Below are 13,091 nucleotides of genomic sequence, written 5' to 3'. Positions count from 1 at the left end.
TCCCTCCTCCAAAAAGCAGAATCATGTGGCTGAAGGTCTGTAGTAAAGACTGGTGGGAGCAGGTTGTATTGCTGGAATTAGTGACCTGGAATTCAGTCACTGGTCTTTTACACATTTGTGTGGACTGGTAGAGGGTTTCTGGCCCCAGAAGAAGAGACCGTCAGAAATCCATTTTCCCTGATTATGTGTGTCATGGTTGTTTTGTTCAAACTCAGAAGCTGTGCAAAATACAGCAAATAAAAGTGGCAAATAAAAGTGTTTACACACAGTACAGCACAGTAAAAAAGTTTGTGTATATCTTCTGTAAGAGAAAGATAAATGGGCCGATAAATTTTGTCAGGAAGGTTTATTCCACCCATCTCAAACCAATGACAACTTCAGTCTGTTTGGGCATTTTTATTCCGATATGAAACAGTTTAATTCAGTTTGGAATTTTAAACCGATTACAATGCTCCATGTAAACACACCTATTGACTATCTCAGGTGTTTGAGAGTAAGAAAGGAGCTAAAGTGTGCACACTTATAAACCTGTACTGGCAAGAATAGACTAATTTTAGATCATCCATCCATAGCAGGATAATTTAATTATGAGAATCTAGCAAACTTTTAAAATATACAATATTGCCATTGTATATTTGAGCAAAGAAAAATTGAGCAAAGTACAGTGATATCCTCATTAAAAACCTATTCCACAGTGCTCAGGACCTAAGTAAGCACACTCCAAAATCTAGTGGAACGTCTTCCCGGAAGAGTGGGGGAATTATAAGAGCAAATAGGGACTAAATGTGGAATGAGATAAAGTAATGTTTGTGAACATGGTGCAATTTTTAACCATTATGCAATTCTAGACAGAAGACCCAGGAGGACTAGTGGTTAGCCTGTGGTGGCACACCACAGCCTGGGTTCTGTTCCCGGCCAGAGATCAAACCCCTAGCCTCTAGAGTTACACAAGACAGTGGAAATAAATTTGAGAGGGTTTTGTCAGGCAGGACATCCAACATAAAACTTGTTACATATCAAAAGTGTATGGCTCAAGATTATCTATATATCATAATAGATATATAAGCTATTGCATTAGTTCCTTAGCTAATTTTGCTAATACTGTCCTGTATTCTATACAAACTATTCTAGTCTTTACTAGTCTATTGAATCAAAAAAACATTTTGAGGCAGCAAATGGCAAAAGCATTTTATGTGTACATTTTTATATCTAAATAATGCTACTACATTTTAATTTCCATTCAGGTAGCAAAGTTCTGTGTATGCATATTTGCACACCATGTTAATGAGATTACATTATACTTTGCATGCTTAATCTCCTGTGTTTAGGTCTGTTTGTTGTAGTTAGTTTTGTGTTATCTTTTTTTAATTTCTGGTTTTCTATATTGCCCTATGGTCCAGAAGGAACGTTGTTTCATTTCACTGCATATTGTACAGTACCACATATGTATGAAATGACAATTGACTTGACTTGAGTTGACTTGAGCAGAAACCCTGGATCTGTGTCATGAAAGAAATATTAAAAGGCTTTGTTTAATATACATGTGCTTTGTTAAGGCCACCCTTCAGTAAAATGATCAAGAAAGCTGGCTTAATCTTAAGATGCTCACTGGACAGTTAAGAGGTCTTGATGGAAATAGGACACTCAGCAAACTCACAGCTTGCGTGAATAATAAACAGCATTCCCTTCATCACCTATTGATAAAACAACAGAGATCCTTTAGAACATTAAGCTCGAAGTATTACAGGCAGTGTTGTGCTAGTTACTAAGAAATAGTAACTAGTTACTTTTACTAGTTACTTAATTCAAAAAGTAACTCAATTACTTTATTGATTACTTACACCAAGAAGTAATGCGTTACTGTTAAAAGTAACTTTTTAGTTACTGGTACTTTTTCAAAGAACGTTCTTTACTGTTCCCATTAATCCCCTTATATGTGTTATGGTCTATACAAATACAAAACTGACTTAAACACAAAGTAATTTTTAAACACTATTTTATTGAAGTCAGACCAGCACAAACTGAATATATCACAAGGATTTCTGAAATAAATAACAAAACAAGCTGAATAATATATTCACAATCAAAAACTAAATTGGCTTCTGCATCTTAAAAGCTGTTGTGTTGAGCTTTCAAAAATATTCCTTTCACAGCAAGTATGAAAACTATCAACAATGTAGAACATAACACCGGGTTAGCTTCTAGCTTTGTCAAGGCATGGAGTTTCTGGAGGAGCTTCGACAGATTGGAGTTTCTGCTATCGCAGTAGATACGACCTTCGAACCAGAAAGACACTGCTTACATTTGACTAAAAGGTCTTTATGCTCAACTAAAGTGAAATAATGAGCATATTTCCACTTTGAGAAACTCGTCTTGCTCTCACCTTGGTGCGGCATTCCTGCGCACATACTAGAATAAACAGAAACACGCCCACAATGCGTCTTCTTCGAGTTTACAGTGGTTCATCCACCAATCCTACAATGCGTCGCTGCTGTGAACAGGTTAGACTGTAGGCTACACTTCAGCCGAAATGAATTTATTTAAAAAAGTAACGAACATCGCACCATACAGTAACAATAACAGAGTAAATTTATTTAAAAAGTAATGCGTTACAGCATTAGTTACTGTCAAAAGTAACTGCGTTACAGTAGCATGTTACTAGAAACGCGTTATTGCCCAACACTGATTACAGGAGGCCACTGTTCTTGGAGACACTATTTTGCTCTGAGACTGTTTTAGGATTAGCTCATAGAGCAAGTTCTGAACTGGAGTAGATGAACTTCCACCATGCACTATGACAAAAATGTAGCTCTTTGGCATCGACTCCCTGTTTTTGGAGGCAGAGAAATGCAGGATATGACCCCAAGAACACCATCCCAACTGTCAAACATGGAGGAGGAAACATTCTGCTTTGGGCTGTTTTATTTCTTTTTTAAACTCTTTTTTTAAACTCTTTTTTAAACTCTTTTTTTAAACTCTTTTTTAAACACTGTTTACACTTTACTAATGTCTGCACTGCACTGCCAGGGTAATTCAGCTCAAGTCTGCTCTTGTATCAGCAAATTTGACACCCAACTGGACTACATTGTATAAATTTCTTCTTATATCAAGAAATATATATAAAATACACATATATTTCACTAATTTGTGAAAAAACTAATCGTTTTTTTTTTTATGATTATTGCAGCTCGCAGTTCTTTTTGACTATTTGTAATTAAAAATATAATTAAATAAATATAAAAGAAGCGAAATAAAAAGCTTTGACGCAACACACCTCCTTTCTTTACTCAGATATAAACGATAAAAATAATCTCCACCATTAAATACTTTTTAATCACTTAACATTTGTTTTACTTATGCGCCAAGTCTCAAATCAGGCACCAAAAACCGCCAGGATGCACACGTCCGGCAATAAAAAACGTCCGTGTGGAGACATAGCAAAAGTTCTGTTTGGTGTCCTGGTGATTTATGTAATTTAAAAACCATAATTACTTTTTACAAGAAAATTTCTCTTCATGCTTAAAGCATCCATGTTTTAAGGTACAGTTAGAACAGATAAAAATGTGCGATTAAACGCGGTTAAATATTTTAATCAATTGACAGCCCTAATTTTTATGTATACTGAAAGTATGCTCACTGCTTTTCCATTCAAACCTCTCCACCACCATGGGCAAGACCAAAGAGCTGTCAATGGATTTCAGAGACAAGATTGTAGACCTGCACAAAGCTGGAATGGGCTACAAGACCATCAGCAAGAAGCTTGGTGAAAAAGAGTCCACTGTTGGGACGATAATACGAGAGTGGAAGAAACTACAAGATAAGTCAATCACCATCTCAAAAATGCACATGAACAGGCCCGTCTGAAGTTTGCCAATGAACACCTGAATAATTCAGTGAAGGCTTGGGAGAATGTGATGTGGTCAGATGACTCTAAAAATGTAGCTCTTTGGCATCGACTCCCTGTTTTTGGAGGCAGAGAAATGCAGGATATGACCCCAAGAACACCATCCCAACTGTCAAACATGGAGGAGGAAACATTCTGCTTTGGGGCTGTTTCTGTAGTAAGGGTACAGGAAGATTTCACCACATGAACGGGGCCATGCACTGTAGCATCTTGATGAGTTGACAATGCCCTAAAACAAACAGCCAAGGCAAAAATCTGATGGCTTTGTAGCACAATCCAGCCTTGTGCAGGTCTACAAACTTGTCTCTGATGTCCTTTGACAGCTCTTTGGTCTTTCCCATGGTAGTGGAGAGGTTTGAATAGAAGAGGTTGATTCTGTGAGCGGTGTCTTTTAGGAAGGCCAAGGAGGAGTTTTTGAGTACTTTAGGAAAGTACTCATATATTAAATCGTTTTGTATATACAAAACGATTTAATATATGAGTACTTTCCTAAAGGTACAGGATTCATTTGGGTGTGTGGGTGTCAGAATTGTAGCTGTATATATATTGGGGGAAATAATTATTTGATCCCCTGCTGATTTTGTACATTTAACCTCTAACAAAGAAATAAACAATCTAATATTATGGTAGGTTTGTTGTAACATAGAGATAGGATATAAAAAATACAAAAAATCCAGAAAAAAAATTTAAAGAAAGGTTATCCCGTACCAACCAGCAAGAATTCTGACTCCCAGAAAAGTGAAAGAGGAATAAATACTTTCTGAATGCACTATATACAGTATATATACCTATATACAGTATATATACAGTATATCTGCTTCTTCTTTCGGCTTCTCCCATTAGGGGTTCGCCACAGCGAATCATCCGTCTCCACACCCCCCCTGTCCTCTACATCTGCCTCTGTAACACCAACTACCTGCATTTCTTCCTTTACCACATCCATAAAACTCCTCCTTGGCCTTCCTCTTTTCCTCCTTCCTGGTGGCTCCATCCTCTGCATTCTTCTACTGATGTACCCCATGTCCCTCCTCTGCACATGTCCAAACCATCTCAATCTCGCCTCCCTTACCTTGTCTCCAAAATGTCCTACATGCTCTGTCCCTCTAATAAACTCATTTCTAATCCTGTCCATCTCCCAACAAAAACCTCAACATCTTCAGCTCTGCTACTCCAGCTCCACCTCCTGTCTTTTACTCAATGCCACTGTCTCTAAACCATACAACATTGCAGGTTTTACCACAGTCCTATAAACTTTCCCTTTCACTCTTGCAGATACTCTTCTATCACAAATCACTCCTGTCACTCTTCTCCACCCACTCCCCCCTGCCTGCACTGTTTTCTTCACTTCTCTAACACACTCTCCATTACTTTGAACTGTTGAACCCAGGTACCTGAACTCCTCCACCTTCTCCACCTCTTCTTCCTCCAACCAAACCATGCCACTGCCCTCTCCCTCATTCACACACATGTACACTGTCTTACTCCTACTGACTTTCATTCCCTTTCTCTCCAGCTCCTTCCTCCACCTCTCCATGCTCTTCTCCACCTGCTTCCTACTCTCACCACAAATCACAATATCATCCGCAAACATTATAGTCCACAGAGACTCCTGTCTGACCTCGTCTGTCAACCTGTCCATCACCACTGCAAACAGGAAAGGGCTCAGCGCTGATCCTTGATGCAGTCAAACTTTCACCCCGAACTAGTCTGTCGTTCCTACTGCACACTTAACCGCTGTCACACTGTCCTCATACATGTCCTGCACCACCCTCACATACTTCTCTGACACACCTGACTTCCTCATACAATACCACAACTGCTCTCTCGGCACCCTGTTGTACGAGTTCTCTAAATGCACAAAAACACACTGCAACTTCTTCTGACCTTCTCTATACTTCTCCATCAACATCCTCAAAGCAAATAAGGCGTCTTTGGTGCTCTTCCTCGACATAAAACCATACTGTTGCTCACAGATGGTTTTCCCGTTCTCTCGTGGATAGTACCATAGACCAAAATACTTTTAGAAAATTGTTGAGTTTGAGTTTTATGTTAAAATAATGACATTAAATCTAAAATGTTAATGTAAGTACATGTAAAATGTCAGTACAGTACAGTTCTATATACATAAAATAGCATTTCTGATTTGGCGTCTGTTTATCACAGTTTTCCGTTTATCAAGGGGGGTTTTGGAACGTAACGGCCATGATATATATATATATATATATATATATATATATATATATATATATATATATATATATATATACAGTGAGGAAAATAAGTATTTGAACACTCTGCTATTTTGCAAGTTCTCCCACTTAGAAATCATGGAGGGGTCTAAAATTGTCATCGTAGGTGCATGTCCACTGTGAGAGACATAATCTTAAAAAAAAAATCCAGAAATCACAATATATGATTTTTTAACTATTTATTTGTATGATACAGCTGCAAATAAGTATTTGAACACCTGAGAAAGTCAATGTTAATATTTGGTACAGGAGCCTTTGTTTGCAATTACAGAGGTCAAACGTTTTCTGTAGTTTTTCACCAGGTTTGCACACACTGCAGGGGGGATTTTGGCTCACTCCTCCACACAGATCTTCTCTAGATCAGTCAGGTTTATGGCCTGTCGCTGAGAAACACGGAGTTTGAGCTCCCTCCAAAGATTCTCTATTGGGTTTAGGTCTGGAGACTGGCTAGGCCATGCCAGAACCTTGATATGCTTCTTACAGAGCCACTCCTTGGTTATCCTGGCTGTGTGCTTCGGGTCATTTTCATGTAAGAAGACCCAGCCTTGACCCATCTTCAATGCTCTAACTGAGGGAAGGAGGTTGTTCCCCAAAATCTCGCAATACATGGCCCCGGTCATCCTCTCCTTAATACAGTGCAGTCACCCTGTCCCATGTGCAGAAAAACACCCCCAAAGCATGATGCTACCACCCCCATGCTTCACAGTAGGGATGGTGTTCTTGGGATGGTACTCATCATTCTTCTTCCTCCAAACACGTTTAGTGGAATTATGACCCAAAAGTTCTATTTTGGTCTCATCTGACCACATGACTTTCTCCCATGACTCCTTTGGATCATCCAAATGGTCATTGGCAAACTTAAGACGTGCCTGGACATGTGCTGGTTTAAGCAGGGGAACCTTCCTTGCCATGCATGATTTCAAACAATGACGTCTTAGTGTATTACCAACAGTAACCTTGGAAACGGTGGTCCCAGCTCTTTTCAGGTCATTGACCAGCTCCTCCCGTGTAGTTCTGGGTGATTTCTCACCTTCCTTAGGATCATTGAGACCCCACGAGGTGAGTTCTTGCATGGAGCCCCAGTCCGAGGGAGATTGACAGTCATGTTTAGCTTCTTCCATTTTCTAATGATTGCTCCAACAGTGGACCTTTTTTCACCAAGCTGCTTGGCAATTTCCCCGTAGCCCTTTCCAGCCTTGTGGAGGTGTACAATTTTGTCTCTAGTGTCTTTGGACAGCTCTTTGGTCTTGGCCATGTTAGTAGTTGGATTCTTACTGATTGTATGGGGTGGACAGGTGTCTTTATGCAGCTAACGACCTCAAACAGGTGCATCTAATTTAGGATAATAAATGTAGTGGAGGTGGACATTTTAAAGGCAGACTAACAGGTCTTTGAGGGTCAGAATTCTAGCTGATAGACAGGTGTTCAAATACTTATTTGCAGCTGTATCATACAAATAAATAGTTAAAATATCATACATTGTGATTTCTGGATTTTTTTTTAGATTATGTCTCTCACAGTGGACATGCACCTACGATGACAATTTCAGACCCCTCCATGATTTCTAAGTGGGAAAACTTGCAAAATAGCAGGGTGTTCAAATACTTATTTTCCTCACTGTATATATATATATATATATATAAAACCCAGCCATCAATGTTGCACAAGATCTTAGTGCCGGTCCCAGGCCCGGATGAATGGGAAGGGGTTGCATTAGGAAGGGCATCCAGCGTAAAACATTAGCCAACACAGTACCAGTGGAAATTGGGCTACTGTTGGCCGAAGGAGGAGAAGGAGAAGAGGAAGACGTCTACAGAGACAGCAGAGAAAGGAGAAGAGTGGAGGTTCGGGAGGGCACTTTAAATGTTGGTAAACAGAGGTAGCTGATACGGTTGAGCAAAGAAAGGTTGTTGTGTGTTCAGGAGACCAGGTGGAAAAGGGAATAAGACCAGGAATATTGGAGGTGGGTTTAAACTTTTCTATTATGGTGTGAATGGAAAGAGAAATGGTGTAGGGTTGATCCTAAAGGAAGAGTACAGTAAGAGTGTAGTGGAGGTGAAGAGAATTTCTGATAGGGTGATGAACATAAAGCTGGAAGTTGAAGGGGTGATGATAAATGTCATCAGTGCTTATGCTCCACTTTAATGGGCATGTAGGTGAAGGGAACAGAGGTGATGAGGAGGTGATGGGTAGGTATGGCCTTAAGAAGAGGAATGTGGAGGGGAAGATGGTGGTAGATTTTACTAAAATGATGGAAATGGTTATTTTCCACTTATTTTAAGAAGAAGGAGGATAATAGGGTGACGTATAAGAGTGGAGGAAGGTGCACACAGGTGGACTATGTTCTATGCAGGAGATGCAACCTGAACGAGATTGGAGATTGGAGACTGTAAGGTGTTGGCAGGGGACAGTGAAGCTAAACAGCATCAGATGGTGGTCTGTAGGATGATTGGAGGTGAAGAAGAAGAGGAGAGTGAAGACTAAATTAAGAATAAGATGGTGGAAACTGAAGGAGGAAGAGTGTAGTGTGAGATTCAGGAAAGAGGTCAGACAGGGGCTCGGTGGTGGTAAGGAGGTGCTGGATGATTGGGCAACTACTGCAGAAGTGATAAGGGAGACAGATAGAAAGGTACTTGGTGTGACATCTGGAAATAGAAAGACAGACAAACATAGTGGTGGAATGAGGAAGTGCAGGAGAGCATAAGGAGAAAGAGGCTGGCAAAACAGAATTGGGATCGACAGAGTGATGAGAAAAGTAGGCAGAAGTACAAGGAGATGCGGCAGCAGGTAAAGAGGGATGTGGTAAAAAACAAGTAGAAGGCATATGAGAAGCTGTATGAGAAGTTGGACACTAAGGAAGGAGAAAAGCATTTGTACCGACTGGCCAGGCAGAAGACCGAGCTGGGAAGGATGAATGAGGAAAATGAGAAAGAGAGAAGGTTGGATGATGTGGAGATAGTGAGGCAGGAAGTGGATAGGATTAGTAAGGAGGAAGTGAGAGCAGCAATTAAGAGGATGAAGAGTGGAAAGTCAGTAGGACCAGATGACATACAGGTAGAAACATGGAGATGTTTAGTAGAGATGGCAGTGAAGTTTTTAACAAGATTGTTTACGAGATTTTGGAAGGTGAGAGGATGCCTGAGGAATAGAGAAGGAGTTTGCTGGTACCGATCTTTAAGAATAAGGGAGATGTGCAGACCTGCAGTAACTACAGGGGAATAAAGTTGATAAGTCACACCATGAAGTTATGGGAAAGAGTAGTGGAAGAGTGGAAGCCAGACTGAGTGTGACCATCTATGAGTAGCAGTATGGTTTCATGCCAAGGAAGAGCACCACAGACGCATTATTTGCTTTGAGAATGATGATGAAGAATTAAAGAGAAGATCAGAAGGAGTTGCATTGTGGGTTTGTGGATCGCTGGAGAGAAAGTCAGTAGGAGTAAGACAGAGTGTGTGAATGAGAGGGAGGGCAGTGGAGGGGTGCAGTTGCAGGGAGAAGAGGTGGTAAAGGTAGATTAGTACCTGGAGAAGTAAAGAAAAGAGTGCAGGCAGGGTGGAGTGGGTGGAGAAGAGTGGCAAGAGTGATTTGTGATAGAAAAATATCTGTAAAAGTGAAAGGGAATGTTTAAGGACTGTGGTGAGACCTGCGATGTTGTATGGATTAGAGACAGTGGTATTGAGTAAAAGACAGGAGGTGGAGCTGGAGGTAGCAGAGCTGAAGATGTTAAGGTTTTTGTTGGGAGTGATGAGGATGGACAGGATTAGAAATGAGTTTATTAGAGGGACAGTGCATGTAGGATGTTTTGGAGACAAGGTGAGGGAGGTGAAATTGAGATGGTTTGGACATGTGCAGAGGAATGTATGTATGCAGTAGGCATGTATCAGTAGGAGAATGCTGAGGATGGAGCCACCAGGAAGGAGTAAAAGAGGAAGGCCAATGAGGAGGTTTATGGATGTGGTAAAAGAAGAGATGCAGGTAGTTGGTTTGAAAGAGGCAGATGTAGAGAACAGGGGGTATGGAGATGGCTTCTCCCATTATACATATATAGTGCATTCAGAAAGCAATCATACCTCCTTCACTTTTTCCAATTTCTTTATATTGCAGCCTGATACCACAATCGTTCATAACGTTTTTTTTTATTTTCCTCATCTATACTTATCTATACTCAGTACCCCATAATGACAAAGTGAAAACAGAATTTTTTACATAAAAAAATTAATAAATAAACTGAAATATCGCATGTATAAAGTATTCAGGCCCTTTATTCAGTACTTAGTTAATGCACCTTTGGCAGCACTTACAGCCTCATGTATTTTTGGGTATGAGGTAACAAGCTTTGCACATCTGGATTTAGAAATTTTCCGGCTTTTTATATGGCAAAAGAAACACTTTTTGGGGTTCTGATTGTATAATAATAATAATAATAATAATAATAATAATAAATTATATCTATCTAGACTCTCTGTCGGAGCTATTTTACATAAAACTTTTTACAGGGTTTTTTATGACAGCGCACTGTTTATAGTTATACTGTTTATCGCTCACCTTCACTGGTTGCTTGTTGGGAAACACAGTAGCTCTCCACTGTGTCATTACCTGCGTGTGAGAGAGAGAGAAAGAGAGAGAGAGAGAGACAGAGAGAGAGAGAGAGAGAGAGAGAGAGAGAGAGAGAGAGAGAGAGAGAGAGAGAGAGAGAGAGAGAGAGAGAGAGAGAGAAACGAGAAAAACGTAATGATTGTAGACTGCGCGACATCTGCTGGTAGAATAAAGTAACTGCAGCTTACATAGATGGCACCAAATTCCCTTATGCCTAAATAATGTGTATTTCTTATATTTAATCAATGGCTAAATGGTTAATTAACAATAATGGAAACCATTTAGCTTGTTATATAGTTTTGTCACAATTCGTAATTCAGATTTGTGTTCAACGTAGAATAAAACAGGTTTTCTTCTGGGATTAGTCTGTATTTGGGTTCATCCATTTTATCCTCAATTTTTTCATACATTTCCAGCGACTGCTGAAGAAAATCATCCCTGCAACATGCACTGGTACAGCTAAGGAAATTGATAGTTATTATGTGGCATAACAAATAATTTTTTGAGTCCATTATTAGGCACTGAAAGAATAATATAATAATATTAATAATAATAATAATAATAATAATAATAATAATAATAATAATAATAATAATTATAATAAGGGTAACCACAATATAGGATTTGTACAAAAAAGTCTGTCTATGCCCCTAAAAACATGATGCTATCACCACCGAGCTTCATTGTAAAGATGCTATTCTCAGGGTGAAAAGTGATGTTAGGTTTCTGGTGAATATAGTCATTTGTGAGCCTGTTCATCTGACTTTCTGCATGCTTGTGGAAAATTTCATTTTGATCATCACACATTTTTATTTAATCTTTCTTCTCAACCACTATTACACATAATCCATCTTTCACTGTACAGTGTTTTGATGTCCAGAAAAAAAAACAGTTCTAAGCTGTGAAACTCTTTAGCTCTTTCAGGTTACGCTTGGCTCTTTGACTAATGCCCTCCTATAGAGATGATCTTGGTTGTGCCATTTTATGTCTGTTTTCTGACATTTTTTTTAAACTTTGATTAAGATTTTTTTTCCAATCGTTGTCCCAGATTATTTCTCCTGGTCACTTCAGCTTTATAGAACATTTTACCAGCAGTAAAATCTGTAAATCTTTAAATTGTGTATATTGTGTTCAATATGAGGCCTAGACATATTCAAGTTTTTTTCAACATTTTCTACACCGTGTTTAAATAAAAAGACTTAATAATATGTTTATAATTGCTATGTAATTATCATTGTCACTGTCATTTGGTCAGTAAAAAATAAAATGGTGAACTTTGGGTCACAAACCCAAAAAGGTCAAACAGTGAAAAGCTTGGGTTTGTATTAAAGCTATAAGAAAAAGATTTACAGGTGCTTCAATATTAAAAGCTTTAAAAGTTGATATCACTTCATTATCTCACATAATAAAATGTGATATATGAAACATGCAGCGTAAGCCATTAGCCACTTAACACTAACATGCTAGCTAAAACAGAGCAGCAAAAAATACAATAAAATCGCACTAAAGGCACATAAGGTGGGCATATAAGTTATTTTTTATTGCATCTAAAACACCTTTGAATGCAAAGTTTTAAAAAAGTACCTTTTTAACCAATAACCAGCTTATATTAACAAAACACTTTACTGAATTAATGAAACTGAATTACACTCAACAAAATGAAACAAAATATTCATTCATCTTCTTCAAATCAACTGAGTTAAAATTGTACAATTATAATAATAATTATATACATTAAAAAAAAGGCGCACAACCCATCAGCTTAAGCATATTGTTGAATATTAAACGTAGACTTACAAGGACTCTGCTATCTGAACGATCCCGGGACTGGTTGAGATGCACAACCCTCATAAACTGGACCCTTTGAGGCCTCAGCAGTTTAATAATGCCATCTTACACAAAGAGATCACACACACCACACACACAATCAAATGAAAGAAAAAAGAATTAATAAATCATTTGGAAAAAAATTACATGCTAAGTGTCGATAAACCGGTGCCACTTTTATAGCACGCAGTCATGTCTTTTTTTTTTTTTTTTTTTTTAAATGATGTTTTGTAATTGCAACAAACAACTACAGCAGAAGAAAAGCTGCAATACCTTTCAGGCAGAAGGGAACATCTGTCGGAGACGCCATCACGCCTTACTGTGCACTGTGTGCATGAACAGGGTGCACAAGAGGCCAGCAACAGCAGATCTTACAAAGTGCAGGTGGAATATACACATACACATTCACATCCTGCTGCACTGTGATTCATGCTCATGGTTACAGAAACCACAGGTTGTGACAGGAAGTGATAACTTTAGGCTTACACTCAACACCTTTAACATGTTACACATGT

General features: G+C 38.8%; 1 protein-coding gene across 3 annotated transcripts in view; it reads right to left on the bottom strand.

Moving 5' to 3' along the window:
- carmil2 (capping protein regulator and myosin 1 linker 2) overlaps positions 1-13,089 on the bottom strand; it is a 53,984-nt gene extending 40,895 nt beyond the window's left edge. The window contains exons 1-3 of one of the 3 annotated variants that reach the window (XM_083552594.1): positions 12,850-13,089; positions 12,547-12,641; positions 10,699-10,749 (exon numbers count right to left, since the gene is read on the bottom strand). In XM_083552594.1, the coding sequence (XP_083408720.1) occupies positions 10,699-10,749; positions 12,547-12,641; positions 12,850-12,886 (183 nt within the window). In that variant the 5' untranslated portion in view covers positions 12,887-13,089. The remainder of the gene's footprint in view (positions 1-10,698; positions 10,750-12,546; positions 12,642-12,849) is intronic. The other 2 variants (XM_083552593.1, XM_083552592.1) reach the window with 2 other exon arrangements.
- Positions 13,090-13,091: the final 2 nt, after the last annotated feature.

Source organism: Silurus aristotelis, assembly GCF_946808225.1.
Source record: "Silurus aristotelis genome assembly, chromosome: 10".
NCBI classification, from domain to species: domain Eukaryota; kingdom Metazoa; phylum Chordata; class Actinopteri; order Siluriformes; family Siluridae; genus Silurus; species Silurus aristotelis.
The sequence above is the reverse complement of the archived record's forward strand: the minus strand, read 5'-3'. Positions and strand labels throughout refer to the sequence as shown.